Genomic DNA, 22,858 nt, shown 5'->3' with positions numbered 1-22,858 from the left:
CAGAGCTTCACAAACCACCAGTTTAAATACTAAACTTGAAAGGTATTAACTAATTTGTTACTGTTTAAAATCTAAATTGACCAACAAACAAAAAATGTATGTTAAGCTGTAAATATACTAATGAAGTCTGTATATTAAATAATAATGTTCCATATTATTTAATAGTCCTGTATTGTCAGAAATAATGTGAGTGTTATGGTTTGAGTTTTGTCCAACACAGATTAGGGATTTCTACGTTGGCATTCTTGGCTTTAAGATTAAGGCTAGATTAAATTCACGTCTGTGGTTTGGGCAAAGATTGCATTTAGGGACCAAAGGCTGGACCACTCACATTTCCGTGTCTCCCTCTGTGTGTAAGTGTGTGCGTGTTTGCTTAGTGTACCTTCCCAGTAGCACTCTGCGGTCCTCTCCTCTTCTGCTGCCCTGATGTGCCTCATTAAAGCTCGGTTACAGGACGCCTCCTCCTCTTCATCCCCACAACAGATGGATAGACACGGGGCGACAATATTCCACGGAGTTCCGTGGAGGGGCGTCACTGCTTATATAACTCGGCGAATCTTATTAAAAAGCCACTCTCCTTCCGTTCTGAACTCGAGGTTAATTAGCTCACTTCCTAGTTGCCGGCGTGCACAGAGGCCCTCTGACTGGACACGGCGGTTGCTACGGGCGACTGGGCTCGCCCTTATCTCCTGTTGCCTGTTGGGATTCGAGTGAGGAGCTGCGACTGAGAAGGAGATAGTGTTTATGAAGTCTGAAAAATGGCAAACGGCATGCAGTGATAGACACAGCTGAGGAGCATGAAGGACATGAGCTGCAGGTGCAGGCAGACCTACTGGGAGAGACTTCTCTCACCTAACAAAGATAACGTGTTTAACTCTATCCTGGTATCCGTGTAAAGATGGCGGATTTGCGTAAATAAGTGTTTAAGAAGGTCCCCAAAATCAGAAATGTACTGCTTCTCAGTTTTTCATAGCTCTGGCACTTAGTCCTCATATTGTTACCTTGGAGTTAATAGAAAAGTAGGTTGTGAAGACTGTCCCCTGCTCCTCATTGCCCTTGAATGTGACACACATGTATCACAGACATGGAAACACTACATGCAGAGTCTATTTGCCTCAGACTGGGTACTGCCAAACTCTCCATAACTGGGTTGCTTACTGCTTCATGAATGCCCTGCTTTCTTTAAATGTGGCCCAACTATTTCATCATTTCCAGCACATACTTTAATGTGTTGGAGACATGTTCCAAACAGAAGTGCATCATCTTTGCCGCACTGCAAAGACTGAAGAAGTACATTTTATGCCCAACAATATTTTAAAGGGATAGTTTTGGATTTTTGAGTGTTATGAGGTTGTAAGCAGTAGTATCTTTTTCTGCGGTAGATACCAGCATCTTTGTTTTGTATAAACCCACGTTAGTTTTACTTCTGGCTTATTTCGTATTTGGTTTAAAAACTATAATATTTTTGCATTTTACACCACTTTACTTTTAGTTACTCTGAACAGTAAATACATTATGTTCTGGGTACTTGTTTCAGACAGGGAAATAATTGCTGGTGCAATACCTCCGGCCTCCATTTCCTGTGTCAATAAACCATGATGTCTGTGTAAATTAAAAGCCAATTCAAAAGTGATAATTGTTTCATAGTTTAGAAAACTGCATTTTCTTAAACTGTTATATTTTAGGTGTTGGAGTTGGTGTAGGATGGTACAACTCCGCCTCGCTCTGCACCATCTAATCTGGATTTATCCTAAATAAAGATGCCAAGAGAGTTATCTACTGCAGATAAGATTAGCTGCTTCTAATTTTTTTTTTAGCAGAACCTCTCTTCAAAAACGCCGATCTATCCCTTTAAAGCACACAAAATGAAAACTCTAGATCTGTTTCTCAATTGAAATCAGAATGTAAATTTATGTATGCAACTGAAGCACAAATTGCATACATAAAACACACGGCTTTAGCATAAAAAGGAAATCACAATACTGAATTGACAAACTCAAAAAGACACACAAGTCCATTCCGGCAAAGTACGATAAAAGCCACATTTATTTTAATTACAAGCAACTTCCCTTTACACTATATATTTTTTTCTCAATTCCATGTTTATCCTGAAAGTCATATACATTTACATTTTCTGAGTGCATACATTTAAGTTAATATGGGCCCTGTCAAATAAAGTGGTTCAAGGCTTTAAAAGAAAAATGTCTCTCCTTTCTTTTGAGACACTGGTCAAATACTGCTCATCACAAGCATCATCAGTAGTGGTACTTTACTAAAAAGTGCACACGGTCTATTCAACACAGCTTCATATGGTATAATAAAATGTCAGTTTAAACAGTGATGCATGTCATACATTCAACATCAAACATGACAACCCCATTCAAAGGCACAGGACTCTCACGCTAATCATCTTTTAAAAACTGAATCAGATGTTTGATATTTCCTCACTATCAGTTCGTTTTATTTTCAGCTGGAGAAAAAAAACAAATCATTTAATATCACATGACACACTTGAGAGCTGAATGGCACCGGGCAGATGGGAAGTCAAAAGATACTTCCTCCATGTGTACTGAATGTGCATACTTTACATGTGAAATAGGAGGAAGCTGAGCCTTACAGAACAGGTTCAGGAGGTTTTTTTTTTTTTAAGTGAGGTTCTGGCAAATAATTGTCATCTATTCTTATTTTAACTGCATTTGGCAATTCTTACTTCAATTCCATCTTCATTAGTATAGGTCCATATTGCTAGCTCTCAAAGGCTGAAGCTAATGTCTAACTTAACAGGAGCCAAAAAAAAAAAAACAACAGTAGATTTTGTACCATCTTAAAGTAACTCCAATCTCAAAACTGTGTTTTTGTTTTTGTTTTTCTTTAAAGATTACGATAAGATGATACGGAAAAAAATTATCTGGGAAAAAATTGTTTTCAAGTCGTTATGAAGTGATCGCCTGGCGGGCATGAACTGAGGCATGGTTGATAAAAGATGTCTCCAAATTTAGCAGAAGCTGACAAATATTTTCAAGGCAAATGGAAGTGCGACACCAGTGATCTTCCTGTGTGAAACACGTCAAGAATAGAATGCGTAACGCGTTTCAGATCAGAGTAGCCACCAAACGGAAAAGGTTGTGTAAAAAAAAAAAATCAATAAAAAATTTCTACTAAAACCACAAAAATAGATTTTCCAGTTTCTCTGACTATTAATAAATATTCAGCTCTTGATCTGTGTTTCACACAGGACGATTACCGGCGCACAGTAACCCACCTCCACCTGCTTCCAGGTGGAGCGATTAGTCGCTGGCTGCTGTCTATTAACTCTTCTATTGCAAACCTTATGACAGTTTAGAGGTTCAGAAAATAGCAATTGCACAAACTTCGACAAGTTTTTGACATTAAAGTTATTTTAAGACCGCAAAAGTCTGCTTTGTTGCAGGTCACTCTCTAACGTGCTTCAGCCACTTCAGTCATTTCATGGAATTTGGTGTATATCAGGGAGAGAGTCATGCTCATGTGATCCGGATGGTTTTGCTTGGAGTTCCCAGCCCAATAGCGTAGCACCATTACATAATTAACTAAATGTTCTGATGTTATTGGATTTAAAAACTGTAATACATTATAGCCAAGTTACTATGTTGTTTGCTGCATTCCATTTAAAATGGCCAAATGTCATTTGTTATTGGCAGGCGTCACGTTACTGACCGTTTTTACGTTACTGATTGCTACGTCGTCTGTTGGGACAAAATGAAGCCATTTCCCTACTGTTTCCTTATTCCCAGATAAAACCCCTCAAACTGGGTGAAGATTAAGAACGGAGGCAAAGGCAGGGGGGTTGACATGTTCTCTGTAGTCTGAGGCATCCGCTCTGAGTTTTGAGTAAATACAGCCACAGCACCAAATTATAGGAAGATCACTTCCTATAATCTGGCTAAAACTGAATCTTCTTGTGATTATTTTTTCCTTGGTTTAACAGCTTTAACTGAAGGGGGGGGGGGGGGTTTAAAGAAAACAATAAGGAATCTGTTTACTTGAAAACTGCAGCCGTTGGATTTTAGACACAGTCCCATTTCCACAGTGTTAAAGCCACAGCTATTTTGCAAGTTCAATCAAAAACGTACCAGAAAAAAAGGTTGATATACATAAATAAACATCTGTGCTACACCGCTATTGTAACATTTACAGTTGTTCAAATGCATGCACACACTGTACAACATCCTATCCCTTCTCATCCTGGTGCGACAGAGTTGGCAGTAAACAATGTAAAACTCATTAAAAACTGGCCAAAACATAAAAAAAGAATAAGAAATGACTGCATCGTATTAAGCAAAAGTTTACATTACACAAATAGTAGCTAAAATGCTGAGTAAAAAAGAAAAACAAAACATAAATCATAGCAGCAACACAAAGACTTAGTTCTGTGAGAACAAAACAGCAAACCAGAACGCCACCAGTGCTTCTGGGTTAAAGTAGAGTTATGTAGTTTTATACAGGGAGGCGTCAGTGCAAACATGAAAGGATGAAATTCAACCTTCTAAAGATAGAAACTTTAAAGGCTATGTAAAGTTGTTTTTTTATGTTTTTTTTTTGTTTTTTTTTTACAGTGCAAGTTGACTTAACTGAAATCCACCGTAAGACAAAGCAGATCTTGGCACACCAAACCTCTCTGACTGTCACAGCATCATGATAACATAAAAGATAACAAAAAAAAGGAAACTACTCTGTCTGTGCAATAGTTCAAGTAAGTTATTTCCTGCAAATAATTAGTGTCCAGTAACACGTCCTGTGGCCGTACCGAAAGAGAGAACAACGTACAGGGTTAACATACAAATACACAAAAAGAGATATTTACATGAAACAGTTTTCTGGACAGGACTTCACGGTAAGCTGAGAGGACCTCTCTACTCACCCGTTCAGGCTTAGATTTGATCTAATCCTCCCATTGGTTACAAGTTGGACCAAAGCTGGGGCAGTCTCATCCTAAGCCTGTGGTCACAAACCTCAGCGACCAAACAATGTCCCGGTGTGAAGCAAGACGTCAGATCCCTAAAGGGCGGTGTCGAAAGCGTGTTCTGACGAGCCCTCCTCCATGTCGTCCTCGGACTGTGACGCCTTGTGGTTGAGCCTCTCCGTTGTCGAGGACGAAACGAGGTTTCCAGGGAGGCTGTCGTCGCAAAGCTTGGTCTTGCTGCTGTCCTGAACAAACTCCTGGATCTCCACAGGCAGTCTGCGAAACTTGTCCTGGTACTCCTGGTCCAGATCACTCTGCAGCTGCAGAGGAAGAAAATGAACGTCAGGTACGAATCTGTGCAGAAAAATGTATTTTGTCAGAGGACAGCATGTCTGTGGCTTTACTTTGGTGAGGCAACCAAACCCTTTTCATCCATCTGAAGTTATTGCCAACATCACAGCTGCAGAACGTTGCTAAAGTATTCACACTGCTTAATCTTTTCCTAATGCAACCACAGACTTTCAGGGATTTTATCCAAACAGAGCAGCACAGCACAGTGATTAATGGTACGTTCAAGTCATGACTGGAAGTCGTAGGCCACCAGCCTTTTCGAAAAGACAATCTAATGATGCTGACCTGTGTTACCGATGCACCAATCTGCCACACATTCCTTCCTCTCTCCGAGTAATAGAAAGATGTTTTCTCCGAGGCATAGACGCCCCAAATGATTACAGATGACAAGATTGTATTCATTTCATTGTGAGCCAATAATTGCCTTAATGCTGATTTCTGTTTAACTACCCACCAAGCTCCCTGGGGAGGGCAGTAATTAAAAGAAAAAAAAGAGGAAAAAAAAAGCTCCTAACGTGAATGGTGTCAGCGTCTTCCAGTTCACACCAGCATTCTGAGGAATTGAAAATACCTGGATGTCCTCAGAGGAGTTTTACCGAACCCTCGAACTAAACTCTGACTGTCAGCAGAGTTTAGTCCCTGCTTGAAAGAAAAAGCTGCTTCTCAAAGATCCAGACATGAACATAAAACTCTGACAGAGAAACAATTATCACAAATAATCGCAAAATGCTTAGTGAAATGCTTTTTCACAAGACAAACCTGAATCTGTACCACGGGTTCCCAATCCTGGTGCCCAGGATCCATAAATCTGCATGTTTCAGGTACTTCCCTGCCGCCACACATCCAAATTAAATAAATGAATGATCAACAGGCATCAGTGTCGTGATATTTTTTCTTAGCTTTTTCTAAAAATACGTGAAGGACTGCCAACAAAAAGAAAATCCTTTTTATTCAATGTGCTGGTGGGTAGGTGGCATAAAGTTAATCCAAACACACCAAATTAGATTTAACAGGATATTTTTTTATTTTTTTTCCTTTAATGAGTCAGTATGCTAAACCAAGATGGGTATTTTAAAAGTCAAATGATGACAGCAGAAACCGGCTCTCTGCCCTCCACTGTCACCTGTCTCACATGCCATCTGACCTCATTGCCCCTCGCCGACGGTGATGGGCTCACGTACTTGTGCAAAGCTGCAAGGGTGACGGCGGGCTTTTCTAATTCTGAGGCCACTGTTCTTTTGTTCTGGGTTTAGATCAAGTGTAAAATTGGGGTCCTGTCTGATAATATGGGTGACGCTCCTGCCAGTCGGACGTTAAAACAGGATACTTGATTTATTGGTCTGGCTGCTTTCATACTTTCGCTTTTAGTCTTTAGTTATAGATTGTGACGCACAGAATGAGATCCCAGATACAAGCGCATTCGCCGTATATACAGCGAGGCTCACCCTTACAGATCACAGGAAAAGCTCCACGATCTGAGGAGCCTCTCCTGATATTTTGAGTTTTTATGGCATGCCCCATTAGGAGTATAGTTTATGTGCAGTCAAACAAGAACATTCACTAAAAATTAAGGGAGAGTAGTGTGAGGATGTTTCTCTAGTTTTTGAGCACCTTAGTTTAAGTACAAATAATTTTTCCTCAGCACACCAAAACATTTTGTATTCTAACATTTTGGACAGTGATTGCTTCTTATTGTCCGAACATAACTGGGCTGGAGTGCATAAACATGGATGGATGAGTCTGATGTTGGCCTGACCTTGAAAACTGCCAGCCAGGCCTTCTCGTCCAACATTAGTGTCTGGCCTCACAAATGTTTTTCTGGGAAAAATGGTGCGAAATTCCTTTGAACACAATCTACATTAAAACATTGTGGAAAAACACATCTTTAAGCACTGCAGTAGGGCAAAAAAATGTAGCAGGAAGGTTGGGCCCCTATCATCTTAAACCTTGTGAATTAATTAATAACAGGTAAAAAGGTCACTCCAGTTCATGTGACTGAAGGCAGACAGGCAAAAATAACTTTTTGGCTATATGGAGTACTTCCATAATTTTAATTGGAAGATCAAATGGTGCAGCAAAGCTTAAATACTGCTGTGCACTGCCTGTTGGAAATTCTATTAAAACCAAACGGTAATTAGTAGTAATGGGTAAATTTCCCATTTTGCTGGCAGAGAGTCAAATTTTAGTGAAATTTCCTCACTTTGCATAAAAAAAGAGATGCTATAACAACATTCCTTAAAGCTCCATTGGGTATTTTCACATTAGTTTGATACACTAATCTGTCTGAGAAAAAAAAAAAACCCTGATGCATCATTAATACAACATTTTTAAGCACAGGCAGTCAAATGTAATCAGGCAGATGAGTCAAACGTCTATGATATACGTAGTGCAGATTGGCTTTAAATCAAGGCAGCTCTTGACTGGAGTCTCCCTGATGTTTTGGAGTGGCTGCTCAAACTCCCACCAAGCACTCCATTTCAAGGTCACCTTCTCCATTTCCTCCTCCTTCCACGCTTCTTTAACTCTCTCTTTCTTTCTGTCTTTGTTACTCTCTCTGCGGGTCTCACGGACCGGACATACATCATGTCAAAACCAGATGGGCTAATCGCGCATTGCAGAGACACACGGCTTCCCTGCTCTGCAACGTGTGTGACCTACTTGAGCGTGGGACTGTGCGCGCACACACACACAAAACCTGGAGTCTTTTACCTTTTTCTGATGAGGCACAAACAGCGTCTGATTAAAAGCCGTCACCTTCCTCCCAGCTGATTCCACCCTGCCTTATTAGAAGGAGCCGGAAAGGAGAGGCTGGAGAAGTCTGGGAATATCTCTTTAAAAAAAAATGCCAGTGCTCGTCTTCTTCGTGTAATCAACAACTCAAGGGGAAAAAAAAAAATTGAGAGTCTTCTGTTGGAGTTCGGGTGCTGAGTGATGAAGACAGCACTTTTCTTTTTCCAAAGCAACAGCTTGAGTTAAAAATAGTCTCACTGAATGACACGGAGACGGCTGGAGCAGGAAACAAGCAACAAGAGCAGCAATATTTAGAGTGTTCTCATGATGTGCCTAAGCTTTCTAACTGACATCTTCTCAGTTTGGTGCTAGTATAGATAAGGAAAAAGACAAAGTGAGCATGTGAAACATAATCTTTGATATATATTTTTTGAAAGGTCCGGCCTTTTTTAAAACTGGAAACAACTTACAACATCAGAAATGTTTGTTTATGCATAAATTATGCATATTGAAAATGTACAAAATATGGTGGCTAGCAAAAGCTGTCATACTATTTAACTTTGTCCACCACCGGTCTCGTTTTAATGATTTATCTTGTGAGACATCAACACCAAAACTTTAGCAGGAAGAAAGCCCTAAGAAATCCCATTTTCAGTTTGCCAGAAGCCACTCATGTGGAACATGTGGAAGAAATGAGACAGCAAACAGAGAGCAGGAGTCACAACAGCAGTCGTTTCCATTTAAAGCACGCTGAATTGTTTGTCGTCAGAATTTAAAAGGCTGAACGTGCTTTCAACTAACAATAGCTTAATCATTGGCTTCATCAGCTCACACGGGTTGAAACTTTTGTTGCTTTAATGTGTTATTCATCATCTGCTGTTTTTTTTTTTTTTATTTTAAAAAAAATCTATTTTATGGGTTAGTAGTTCTAACTGTTTCACTTTTGAAAGGTCCAATCAGGAACTAAAGCTCCAAAATATAGGCCAATGTAGAGAAAAATAAATGAAATTGGTGGCAGAATGTTGTTTGGTGGCATGATAACCTCCAGAGGTCATACCATTACTTTCATGCTGAAGATTCTAGTTCAGCAGTAAAACCATAACGTTTGAAGGAGTAGGGACTGCATGCTGGAATCTGAGCAGGGATAAAACATAAAACAACGTTGCATGTAAAAGAAACCGGTGTCCCATATGCAGGCTCTGTAGTGAAGGACTAATTTGCAGAACCAGCCTCTGATGAGGCTTTTATAAGTTAACCTTTAAATACAAAGAACCTCCAGCAGTATAAGACTTCACTGAGGTTTTGTCTTATTTTCTTCCTCTATCTAATCAAGAAGAAGTCATAGTCAAAGGAAAATTGTAATGATGGAAAGTGTAAACTGTAGGCAGTAAAAGAAAGATGATTTTTTTATGTATAATTGTGGGGAACTAATCATTACAAATATCAAAAATGAATAATGATGAACAACGGTTATTCTTGAGGCAAGTCTGTGATTTAAATGATTATTCAATTAGAAATGTTTAAAATGTATTAATCAGTAAGATAGGGACAGGATGTGACTCATGTGGTCAAAAAGAAGAAGTCAACTGAGTCAGAGGGGAATGAGGGAGTGGATAGCAAGGTAAAGACAGGTTGTGTTAAGTTATATGCAGTTCATAAAGAAGAAGTTCAGCTGATGTCAGGGATAATGCACCTGAGAGCAACAGGAAGGCAACAGCGAGATCTTGCAATGATGTGCAGAACAGTTCTAGTGTGATGCAAAGGTGGGCAAACAGGCAGAAGGTTGCACAACCACAAAAGAAGAAGCTAACAACGGTTGAGCTAAAGCAGAAACAAGGTTCCAGTAAAACAGGTGCATGCTTTACGGTCACAATTATTTGTGAAGGGGTTAGAGATTGCAAACAGCAAAGACTGTCACGTATGCAACAAACCCCAACCTTTTGAATCATCTTGATTCAAAAGGTATTGAATTGAGGTAAAGTAGCATTTACATAGCTTTCAGAGAAGAAAGAACCTCGGCCAGACTGGAGTTGTGAAGTTTTGAGAGGCGAACCTCTGGGCTTCTGAATCTGGACTGGTGCTCACACTGGGATAACTCTCTTTTGTTGGATCTAGGAACTTTACGGTTTCCTGTAGAGGACAAATTGAAGGATTTTTTATTTTGTTTTGTTGGTTTGCTGGATTTACAACCAGCAGTTGCGGGACGCTGGATTTCCACGCATTTTCCAACCAATGTTTAGACGGGTGATCAAAGGACGGGACGAATCCCTGTCTCTGCCTCGGATTAAATTTAATACATCCAAAGTTAAGTGAGCCCCGGTTTTAGGAAAAAAAAATGCTTAAAGTAAGTCTGGACTCTTTAAATGGAGAGCTGGTTTGGACTGTGCAGTGAGGTAAGCTCACCAACAACGAAATGCTGTGATGGAGATTCAGTCTGTTTATATTGAAATGTGACACGATGTGAAAATCTTCAAAGTGTGTAACACTGATATAGTAGCTTTAAATATACGGTAATAAAAAATAATAATTTTAGAATATTTAGGAGGTGTATAAAGCAAGCTTTAAAATGTTACTAATACTTAATGAAGAAACCCTAATTACATGGATTTAAAGAGAAAAAAGTCTTGGTTTACCCCTGACGAGTGAGTTAAAAAAAAAAAAAAGGAACAGATCACATTTTCATGAACAGAAGGGAATTAGGCAAGCAAATGGCAAATAAATACCAGAAGCCCCCCTTAACTCCCTTACCATCTCCAGTTTATCCAAACCCCAACTCGCAGACGTCATGTCAGTGATGTGTGCAATAGTTGTCTGAAACTTTGCCGAGCTATTATAAGGACAATGCATTTACTCTGTGCATGTGCACAGCGTATTTTGACCACTTTGCACATGCTTATGTGATCGAGATGCTACAGTTTGCTGAAAAAATGGCAGAGTGAGAGGGTTAATCGCAACAACTGACATAGAAAAATAACCAGCAATAATATTATGTTCGAGTGCACTGAAAAATCTCACGAGACTGGTAATCATTTGCAAAATGACTAAGCAATTATCATTTGAACAATAACTAAACTAACTAAACTAGACCCATTGGCGGGAACAATAAAGATTTAACTGCCCACCAAGTCGCCCCAATATCTCATGTAGTAGGTTTTTTTTCTTTGGAAATGAGGTCATCATCAAAGCTTTTCCCAGGAACAGAAATTTTGACCAAACTTTTCTGTTTTGCTGCAGCGGCGCCTTCGGGTCAGTTTCCATCTGGACGCCGACCAGCAGCTACAACTATTCAGCCCGCTTTTTTGAATCTGTATCTCGTCTCTGGAGACTCGTCATCTGTCAACAAGCCGTGTGCACACCCTCACAAACACACGTCTGTGCACGCGCGTGCGCGTGCATTTCTAGTTTTCTTAAAATACAACACTCAGTGACCTTCTTCACCAGCTGTCCTCATTCTGAGAAGCTATCGAGGGAAGCAGGGAAGGCCTCCGAAGAGCCATATTAATTCTTTGCTTTGAGCGGCGACATGTCGCCTGCTGTAGCACCAGTTAAAAAAAAAAAAAAAAAAAAAAGTTGTTATAGTTAAACTGTGTTAACTATGCTTTGTCTCAGGCAAATCAGCTCACATTCAGTCTTAAAGGTCTTTAGAGACATAAATTAAAATGTTTAGGCTGAGAATTATCCAATGAGATGTATAAAGGCGTGAGCTCTCTGACCTGGAGACGAACTAAGAAACCTAAACAGAGTCCAATTAAGCTGAACACATGTCCAAGTGAACAGACGTGGTCACAACCTTGTCAACGTTACAGGCTTTTTAAAGAAAGAAAGAAAGAAAAAAGGACACTTTGGGACGGTTGCAATTAGGAGATGTGTGAGAGACCAGCACAGGCAGAGAGCACCATCTTTTCATTTATATCGTCCTCCTGTAGTGGTGATTACTCAGAGGTTGCAATAAAAACAAGTTGGATTCTCCTTTTTAAACTCTTGTGTCTTGCCTTTTGTACGTGTGTGTGAGACACTGACCTTTCCTGACACTTTTCAGATATTTTATCTGCAGCTCTGCAGGCGTTTTTCTTAGGTCCCGCTCTTCAGGTCCAAGAATGTCAAAAACACTCTGCCACGTAGGTGCAATAACGAGCGTTTCCCCTAAAAGGTTTCCTTCCAAAGGGAGGCTCAGCTATAAAAATCTGCTCCTCGGTATTTCAATGTTTTTACTTCAGATTTTAAACGTATGACGTTTTCATCTTTACTTACTCAACTTATTCTTAAATGTTTTAATATATTTTAACATGTTGCATGCCTGCAATCCTAAATAATATTCTGGTAAAACTCCTAACACATTTATTTACAACTTCAGTAACTCAAGCTGCTCTTGATTACAGGGTTTATGCAGGTGGATTGTGAAATAATTTCTCCTCCCTGACAATGTCCAGGTCTTTGAAGTATTCCAGGCATCTGATTTTTAATTCCTTGATAAGAGTCTGGCAGAGATTCAAGCTATTCATTTTGCCGCATGTTTCTTATCACTGTTTGATTATAGTAAGCCAGTGCTGCAAAGTGTCTCCTTGAGACAGCTCATCCAGAATCATAATATATTCCTTTTTTTCCTCATCACAACAATAACTCGGGTGCCTGGATTAATGGCTGACAAAAAAACAAAACCATAAGTTGAAGGTCGCAAGCTGAACACGTTTAACTGTAACTTGCCACACCCATAGGATCAAATAATGTGGAACGTCTGCTACAGTGTCTGCCTTTATGAAGGCCGATCCATCGCAGCGGCCTTGACGATGTACCTCAAAGCTTAAACGGCTGGGAGTTCACGAGATTTCTTTTTAATTTTTATTGAGAATAATTATATATTACAGCAGGAAGAGAAGATGTTGACACACAGTGTCTTTCAAAAGTACTCATCGGCCCTAAACCTTTTTCACAATTTGACAACTCGCAACAACAAACTTCAGTGTATTTCAAAGGAATTTTATGTGACAGACCAAAACAAAATAGGACATTATGAAGTAGATGAAATATTGTGATTCTCAAGATGTTTTATAAACCAAAAATTTAAAAGAATGACATTCATATTTAGAACTTGTCCAACAAGGTTTCTGGTTGTACTGTGATGAAATGTGAAACAGTTTCAGGTAGATTAGCATTTTTTTTGCAGACACTGTGTAGACGTGAACTGAAGAAGTAAAAGTAGAGTCAAAAAAACTAAGTATTGCTAAAATGAATGTATAACACTCATTTCTTACAACTTACAGACATAATAGGTTTATTATATGATGGTTCATCAATTGCAGTGTTTCACAGTATTTGTTGTGTTTAAAGTTAAGAAAAAGCCTGAGCTGTCTTGTTTGACTGGCAGGTCAAAATATCTATCACCACTTTTTGTGATTTTTTTTTTTTTGCTGCTTCGAGTCCGTCTGCCATCCATTTTCTTTCTATTTACCGCTTCATCCTCACAGGCGAGGATTGTTAAGTGCTCTTATCTTTTCATCACCCTCTCTCTGCTGGTGCACTGAGAGCAAAAACCGTCTCTACGAGCTGGTGGCAGAATTCTCAGAACCAAACTGTGTTTTGGGGGACGGATTTCAGCAGGAGTTCAGCGGCGGCTGTTTCTTAGATGGAGCGCAGCCCAGGAGAGTGTCATTAGCACATGTGGGCATACATAATGAACACTCATGCACGGATCTAAAATAGCAGCTAGCATAATAGAGCAGAGGAGCAACCAAGCGTGCAACATGCACGCGCGCTCGCACACGCACAATGGATTTCACCTCGCCGCCTCTGGTTTGTACTCGGTGTTCCCTGTGGCTAGTCGGTGTGCGCGTGTGCAGCACAAGTGCATTATTGATGCAATTGCACACTGGGGAGCGCTGATGCAGATCAAAGTCTGTGATGAGGGAACATGGTGGCTACCTCTACAGCATCCAGTGAAGGAGATGCGGGGAGAAGGTCATATACCTGCTCTGTAGGGGTTCCACTTGAGACCCCTGCCCCTCGTCCGCTCCAACCTGTTTGAGCTCCTTCTGCTCCTCCTCGTACTTCGGGTTTTCTCTACTACCAGTAACCGTCCCGAAATTGCGTCACAAGGACTCGGCTCCAAATTAACAGATTGCAGAGAATCGTGAAGGAGAGAGGAGAATGTGAGAGGTGGTGGTGGGGGGGGAGATCAGAGTTTCCATGACGACAGCACAGGACTCCTGCTTGACGAATGAGGCGGTGTGTGCGCACCTATATGAGTGTTGATTTGAGGCTTTCTCAGCAGGGAGACACCATGTTTGCCTTTTTACTGTTACGACAAAAACACAGGTGAACCCACTGCAACGCCACATGCATTCAGACAACACACACAGCAGGGTGTGAGACCCAGTGGCGTGTCACTGCTACGTTTTACACCTTTGTCAAAAATCTATAAAGATATGTAAGGAAACTATTTACAAATAACTTCCTCTAGTGAATTCACAGTTTTGTTTTTTCTTAAGATTCTAGCATGTATTTTTCAGTAAATGTTTAGATTGGATTTCCACCTCGTCTGAAAAAACTGACTTATTAGGTAATCCAACCTTTAAAATTTGGCCTGAAATGAGGCTTAAGGAGAACAACACACCCTGACATATGGTCTTCAGGTACAGCTTGCATCATCATGCTGTGCTCTGTTGATTCCTACGGGGTGTTTTGATTGGCTTATTAACAGGACCAGAGATCACATCCTGTGAGTGACAACCGGCCGTGCCATCTCTCTTTCTCTCGAGCTCAGCTTATCGAAAGATAGATAGAAAGATAGACTTCTAGAAAGTAGAAGTTGTGGAAAGTGATAAGCTTTCTCAAGATCAACGGTGCTTTGCAAAAGTATTCCTACCTATTAAACTGTAACATATTGTCTTTTGGGGGTGTTTTACTACCAGAAAGCGAAGTGGTTGTCTATCACTATTTGAAAGATAGTTCTACCTCAGTCGGACTGAATGGAAATTGTTGGTAGACATCAATTTGTTTTGTCACAGAATCTCAACTGGATTTAGTACTAGAATTTGACTGGCCCAGTCATTTGTGAAATGGCCCATTTAGAGAATTTAAACGTGGCATGCTTGTTGGTCGCAGATTGGCTATGTTGAGTATTTTTAGAAACTGATCTACTGGGATTTTTATGCACAATAATCACTCAGGTTAAAAGAGAATGGGCCAAAAAAAAGAGAAGATATTGAGTAAGCAGCAGCAGCAGCAGCAGCAGCTGTGTGGACAAAAGTGTCCTGCTGAAACCAGAGGATAACGGGACAGAGTGATTTGACATGGTAGAAAGGTAACAGCTGCTCGAATAACCACTTTGTTACAACCAAGGAATGCGGAGTACAATCTCTGAATGCACCGCATGTAGAACCTTGAAGCAGAGGAGCTGCAGCAACAGAAAATTACACCTGAAGCCAATCCTGTCGGCTGAGATGAGGAAACTGGGACAGTTCACACAAGCTGAGCAAAAACAACGCTGCCTGTCCCAATATACAGATGGTATGTTGATAAACTCCACAAAATAAAATGAATTTGTGGACCCACTCAGCTTTGTATCAGTGATTCAGGATGGGGTGGTGTAATTGTGTGAGGAATATTGTTTTGGGACAATCTGGGCCTTTTACTGAGAATTGTGTAAATGTCACAACCACTTGAGCAACGTTGCTGACCATGTCCAACCCCTTAGGAGCACAGTGTACTTACGTCTGATAGATAGTTTCAGCAAGGTAATGCAACAGATAACAGAGTTTTAAACATTTCAAACTATTTTCTCAAACCAAATCTCACATAGCACAAACTTTTGCATGTGGTGAACTGGGAGATTCTCGGCATAGATGCGCATCTGACAAATCTGCACCAACAGTGTGACGTCATCATGAAATTTCCAAGCTGTGTTTCTGAAACATAACTTGGAAATATCTATTTTATAAAGAGTTAAGGCAGTTCTAAAGGTTAAAAAAAAAAAAAAAAAAAAAAAAGGCCTGCGAGTGTGTATCATATGTTTCTGAATGCTAGTTTGTGCACACACAGACTATGCTGCAAAGGGTGGTGCCAGACTCAGCTTCCACCAGTAGTCCATTAGTGGCCGCTATGAGTTCAGAGAAGAAAATGGGTCAGAACTTTATGTTAAACAGAGTTAATCTGTTATGCTATTTAGAAAAACTAATACATGACAGAACATTTTAAATCAGTGCAGCAGCTTAAATCATAAAATTTACTATTCGCTAAAACTCCCAAAAAATCTACATCTGTGAATTTTTACACTAATCTAAGAATAACATGACAAATATGTTCTTTCCCACTGTCAATTAATTAGAAGATATAGTGTTGATAAGATTAGATTGTTCCCTTGGACAGATGTTGCTGTATCTTAAGAGGCTCTTTTTGAATAACAGCAAAGCTTTCCATGATGCATCTTGCTCTCTGTTGCCCCACATTCATAAACAGAAGGAGAAGTCAATGAAGCTCCTCAAAGAAAATGGTTTTGGACTCTCAAAAACACATTCACGTCAATATAAAGCAGGACTGAAAACACTAGAAATAAAGTTAGCACGGCTAAAAGAAATAAACAACAAGCATATGAACAACCGGTAAGAAAACAAATTGGGAAATTAGGTCAGGCAAAAAAGGAGCATAATGTGAGTGACGGTGGCAAAATGCAAAATATATTAATAAGTGCTGTAAGTGATATTATGACGTAAAAATGAAAACTGACACTAGTGTCTACACTGGGGGGCATTTGAGCTCATTAATGAGAAGGTTATTATATATATTATATATAATATAATATAATATATATATATATATATATTATATGCATTCAATCTAAATTTATTTCGGACGTTAGTTTGTACCGAATTTAAGTTCTACCCTGTTAAAGTTTTTTAAATGCAACTTTAAGAAACCAAAGAGCGATCCTGGATGGACAACTGGATTTTTTTTTTTAAATATAAAGACGAACATAAAAAACAATCTAATTGGAGCAAACTATGTTTTCTTTTTCCTTTTTAATATAGATAAATGCCATGTAGATGTAGACACAGAATAAGGAGTTCAAGAGACAGAACATTTTGCCAATCTGGTTTTATAGTTTTCCATACATTTCCTGATCTGGAAAATTTAATTCTAGAATTTTCCAGTCTTTTCAAACTCTACAGGAACCTGCCTTTAGGCAAAATACTTCTACCACAAACGCTTGCTTCCCCGCGGCTGCGGCTCTCACGCTGTGGACAGCATTCTGAGCTTCATATTAACATAACCGCAGGATATCTTTGCTTGCCGTCTCCAGAGTTGTGTCCTCTGACACCTGCCCATTTTGCATGCTGATGACTGCCGTTCTGCGAAAGCTGGAGAGACGGTCGATTACTATAACAGCCCGAGTCAGGTGATTTAAATTCGCAACGGCCTAGTTTTTGATTAAAAACTGTCTGAGACAGATGGCTAGGTGATGGGTAATCAATTCAGTGGGGAAACAAGAAATGCAAACAGGTTGGAATTCCTCTCCCCGATGAAAGTTACAAGACTGGGTTGAGTAGATTTTTATAACTTTGATTTATACAATTTATTGCCAGTAAAGAGAGTGCCATTAAAGCACTACAGCAGTCATAGTAAGATTACGACCAACAGGAAATCAATAAAAACAGTTAAATAGCTTCATTCATTAACGGTTGACATCAAAAATCAGTCAAAAGAAATCCATGATCACTTCATCCTACCACTTTCTGTAGAACACTTTATTCCTCTCCAGTGCACTTTTATGGAAAGACAGAGACAACTGAATGTATGTGAATTATTGGACTGGATGTCTACTCTTCACCTCCCACACTCGAGTCCAGGTGGTTTCAAAGAAATGAGGAGCTGTCACTTGGAGTGTGGGAGTTTATGAAGCTGTCTTCAGCAGAAGATCTGAGATTTAAGATTCTCTTTAAAGAGAAGGAGGCGGAGAGGGGAGAGCAATAACTCACGAGTTGAAGTGGTAAGCATGCACTCTGCATCACATCACGTCTCCAGTCTGTTGTAACAGAGCTTTATGAAGTGCTTGAACGAGCACTTTTTAGAGCAAATAAATCAAAAAGGGCAAAGGAGAGGAGAACAATGCAACAATCCTTACATATTTAAACAAAAGTGAAAATTACGTGTTTGACTTTGGTTTTTTATGTTTGCTGCATTTCTAATTTAAAATATGCTGCAATACTAAGATCCTTTATTCTGTTCTTATGACAGATATTGAGCTTGACCTCAGTCTCCATACATTGTTTCTACACAGTCCAGCACTGTTTACAAGAGTTAATACTTTGTAGAACCACCTTTTGGTTATTTCTTTACCAGCACTGCATGTGAAAGATCAAGTGCACAATGATAGAGTTTTTATAGGATAAAAGGCTCAACTTTAACCCTATAGTTCCAGTGGTACCTTCAGGGTTGTTAACAAAACCCTTAACAGGTTTTGTTCCTCCATCCATACTCTAATTAACTCTACTCTTCGCAATTTTCCAGTCTTTTCCAGCTGAGGAAAAGCAACCCAACAGTATGATGCTGCCACACCCATGTTTTACTGTGGGGGTGTGTGGGCGGGGGGGTGGTATGTTCAGCAGGATGATCAATGCTGGCTTCTAGCAACAAATGGTGCTGCACTTGTATAGACAAAAAGTTAAAGCCTGGTCTCAACTCATCATGTTTGCTGTGTTTCCTGCATGAGTTAAACTTAACAAAACCTCCTGCAGCTTGCTTTCCAGAATGCTCCATAAAGTGTGCAGTTAATAGTTGTCCTGTCTACATATCTGCCAACCTGATTTATTTTGTCAGGGCTGTAAAGAAACAAATCTACACTGTAAAAGATTTTAGGATAGAAATTACATTGATACCATTATTCTTATTCCAGTAAAAACAACAAAAAAAGGACTGACAAGTGATTTAAAATGTTAGAAAAAAACCCGTCTTAAAATACAATCTATGCCTTTTTAAATGTAATGTCCTGATTCGGTTTCCCCGAGCAGACGTACTGGTAGAACCTGATGAACTGGTTCTACCATAAACATCCGGAATGCTAATGCCCAATACCTTCCAGATCTGGATGCTGGAATTGAAGCTGTTATTGTAATAACACAGCTTCAATTCCAGCATCCAGATCTGGAAGGTATTGGGCATTAGCATTCCGGATGTTTATGGAAATGTGTACAGAACAAAAAAATATATGGTCAAAATGATTTGACTAAAGGATTTTTCTGCCAAAGTAGTGTGAAGGATGTTGCCAAAGGAATCATTAACAGGGGCCACTGAATCCAGGCACTCTGCTGGGTTGTGATCTCACAATACACAGACCAGTCTGCTGGTCCTTATGGTGCAAATCTGCCATGATATCCACTACAAATGCTGCAATTAATAATAACTCGTAATAGCTCATAGAATATTGGCAAGAAAAGTCAAAGTTGTAGTTGCAATTTAACTGTTGTTTGTTTGCAACTTGTTAATGCCACAATTATGCTGAATTAGTGCTCAATACCAGAATGCACGGATGTTGTTACCATGCTCTGCAGAAGCACAACCGTCCTACAAGGAAGGTCACAACAACAAGTGAAACTGACATGTATGAACCAGAGTAACAAACCCAAACACACAGAGAGTAAATCAATAAGTATCACAGCATTAATAACCGAATGCTTTCATAACAAGGGCCACAGACGGATACAGCTACTGCAGGGAAGTGGATGTTGTAAAGCAATAACCCAGTTTTCAGCAAACATGAATGGAACATTTACAGCCCAACAATAAAACATTCACATACATAATCTGATGCTAACAATGTAGCATAAAACAAATCAGCAGTGGTTATTAAATGCCCTGCCTGGGCTCACTTAAGGTACAGTGCAGAGTGAAGCAGGAAAATGTCTTACTCAGATCGCCACCTAGTGGTTGAAAGGTTGAACCACCTTTTATTTAATTGGGTAGAGTCACATATGAGATAAATACTACACAATACTGAGTTTTTATTCATATATTTTTAATCTATATAACAAATAAAGAAAGCCAAACAAAATAAAACTTTTGATTGGATTATTTACATGTTATGTTCTTTTTAGAAGGTTAAAGACTATTTGTAAGTACTCCACAGCCATATTTGATATATTAGGGATTCATTTTTTTTTTTACTTATGGAATACCTACATATTTGCTCCACAAAGTAACCAAGCACAGAGGAAATCCTGATGAGTGTTCATGCTGTCCAAGAGTTTTGTCCATCAAACTCTACTTTGCTACTGTTAATTAAAAAATTCATATATATATATATTAGGGATGTGCCGATCAGGTTTTTTCCTGCCGATACCGATACCGATCACCCATGAGGGCCGATACACCGATACCGATCACCGATACCGATCACATAATTATTATTTATTTATTTTTTATCATAAACACTACCGGTTACATTATGTGGAAAAAGGAACCATGAATTCACCTTAATTTAGACAAAAACTTGTTTTTAATAACTTTTTCCAAGAAGAAAACTAAACAAAACAGGCTTTGTGCAAATTGTACTGGTATTGATAATACTGTCTTTAACAGACTGAAAACATATGAAGGCTCTGAAGAGGCTAAATAATGCAAAGAGCCAAAATAAAACCTCTCAACATTGCCAAGAAGTTCAAGTATAAAACTTAACATTCAAAGGCAAAAACAGGATCCATTACAATAAACAATCCAGAGTTACTGAATGAAAACTTCCTGATAGCATGGCGGCTAGCTGATTACTGCTAGCTCTGATTGGCTGTTTCTGACTGAGCGGAGTAATTATACAGAACAGGGATCGATTATTTTTTTAGAGATTATCTGTCTCATGTTAGGACAGCGAAAGTTTTAATATGTAGGTAAAATGTATTTTTTTAAGTTAGATGCTGCAGCTTTAAGCAGAGGTTCGGTGAGAGAGTCACTACCAGGTGGAGCAGAAGCGAAGCTCCATCTGTCAAATATTACTACCTGTAGCGTAGCAGCGGTTCAACAGGAGAGCAGAACCAGCGTCTTACATCGCAGCTCGAAGACTTAAATAATTTTGCGGGTTATTTGTTTAGCTTTCTGACCGTCATGCTAATCCGGGTGAGTGTTTGTAGCTGTGCGCTGCTTTACCTGCTATCTGATCCTCCGTATGTCTTTTTTACTGCAGTGAGCCTCGATGTAGCCAAACTCCGTCAAGTATGGCATTGTTTTTGTGTCGTATTAGCTTCGTTGTGTTGATGCATTTTTGACATGCTTCAATTTTCCCCACAACACGCAAACTTCCCCATTCACTCAGTGCGTTATAGTTCCACATCGCTTAGGATTTGTTGTTGCGCGTTTGCACAGAGTGAAGGAAAGAGGAGACCAGCTGCACAAGCAGGCTGCGAAATGAGAAGCAGGTGATCGGTATCGGTAAAAGAGACAATGATCGCCGATCACCGATCATGCACGTTTTCACGAAAATCGGCCCGATTATGATCGGTGACCGATCGATCGGCACACCTCTAATATATATATATATATATATATATATATATATATATATATATATATATATATATATATATATACACACACACACACACCAAACCTTTTTTTTCTTTTACCGAAGTAGAATCTTTAACCAAAAGTATAATTTAATTTCTAGGGACATCTGTACTTTATTTGGCGTCCTTGTAAAACAAACAAAAAACAAAAAACAAAAATTCCAAAGCTGATTCATCTCTTTTTAAAGACACAAGTGTACTATGATAAGAAAATATTTCTGACAAGCTCACCTTTGGTTTTTCATCCAAGATTTGCTGCCGAATGTCCTTGTGCTTCTCTTGTAGCCTCTCTTGTCGTTTACACTGAGCATCTTCCATCTACAAATGCAAACACACAGTTTGAGATCTTTTACCTACAGTACATTGCAAAAATTACAGATTCTGCAAAAAAAGAAAAATAAAATCTGTAAAGTGTGGCATAAATTTGTATTCAGCCTCTTTATTCAATACTTTGTATAACCACCTTTTTCAGCAATTATTACAGTTTTTGGGTAATGATCTACCAACTTTGCACATCTAGAGTCTGAAATCTTGGCCATTTTTGTTTGGAAAAAGCTTCAGCTCAGTCACACTGGACAAACATGATCTGGGAAAATCGCTATTTAAGTCTTGCCCCAGATTCTCCACTTTGGCTTTGAATGAGCCATTCTAACACACATATGCACACTAAACCATTTCCATGTTGAAAGATAAATGGATGAATAAAAACGTGAATCAGAAATAACTGGAGGATATTGACTGTAACATGCCTGCTTACCCGTTTAATGTACTGTACCACCTCGTTGACAAAAGATCTGTTGATCTCTAACTTCTCTCTGTAGGGGACAAAAGATTTATTAACACATTTAGTCTACAGCGACATCTAGTGGTCAATAAATGATTACATCCCGTTTTAAAAAAACGTCGAAAAACGTACTCTTCTGTTAAATTCTTGTCTTTGGCTTTCGCCTCGTTGATCTTCTCTTGCCTTTTCTTGTCCATTTTCTTTTTCAGATCCTTCTTCTCTCTGTCGGTGTTGGAATACAGTCGAGAGACGTCAAAAAGCGAAAGGGGTTGTTCTGTATTTGTTTAAGCACGAGTGATAAACCCAGTCTTACTTTTCACAGATGTCTTTGATCTTTTTAAGCTGAGCGCTCTGGCACTCCTCTGCTATAGTCGTCAGCTTCTCGACCAGCTGGGGACAAACAAACACATCCATTCTGCGACACTAAGAAAGCGCTAAAACATCAGATTTGATTCTTTCAGATGAAGCTGCACATGTTGCGTTTCTGATTATAATCAAGCAGCAGAA

General features: G+C 39.3%; 1 protein-coding gene across 1 annotated transcript in view; it reads right to left on the bottom strand.

Moving 5' to 3' along the window:
* Positions 1 to 2,028: 2,028 nt before the first annotated feature.
* Positions 2,029 to 22,858, bottom strand: part of plcb1l (phospholipase C beta 1-like) — a 114,694-nt gene continuing 93,864 nt past the window's right edge. Inside the window, exons 29-33 of the mRNA XM_015001910.2 lie at positions 22,665 to 22,741; positions 22,484 to 22,573; positions 22,325 to 22,382; positions 21,799 to 21,885; positions 2,029 to 5,262 (exon numbers count right to left, since the gene is read on the bottom strand). Of these exons, the coding sequence (XP_014857396.2) occupies positions 5,038 to 5,262; positions 21,799 to 21,885; positions 22,325 to 22,382; positions 22,484 to 22,573; positions 22,665 to 22,741 (537 nt within the window). The 3' untranslated portion in view covers positions 2,029 to 5,037. The remainder of the gene's footprint in view (positions 5,263 to 21,798; positions 21,886 to 22,324; positions 22,383 to 22,483; positions 22,574 to 22,664; positions 22,742 to 22,858) is intronic.

Source organism: Poecilia mexicana, unplaced genomic scaffold (genome assembly GCF_051168715.1).
Source record: "Poecilia mexicana isolate PSO_F unplaced genomic scaffold, ASM5116871v1 scaffold_21, whole genome shotgun sequence".
Classification (NCBI taxonomy): Eukaryota; Metazoa; Chordata; class Actinopteri; order Cyprinodontiformes; family Poeciliidae; genus Poecilia; species Poecilia mexicana.
Note: the sequence above shows the minus strand (reverse complement) of the source record. Positions and strands in the feature narration are given on the sequence as shown.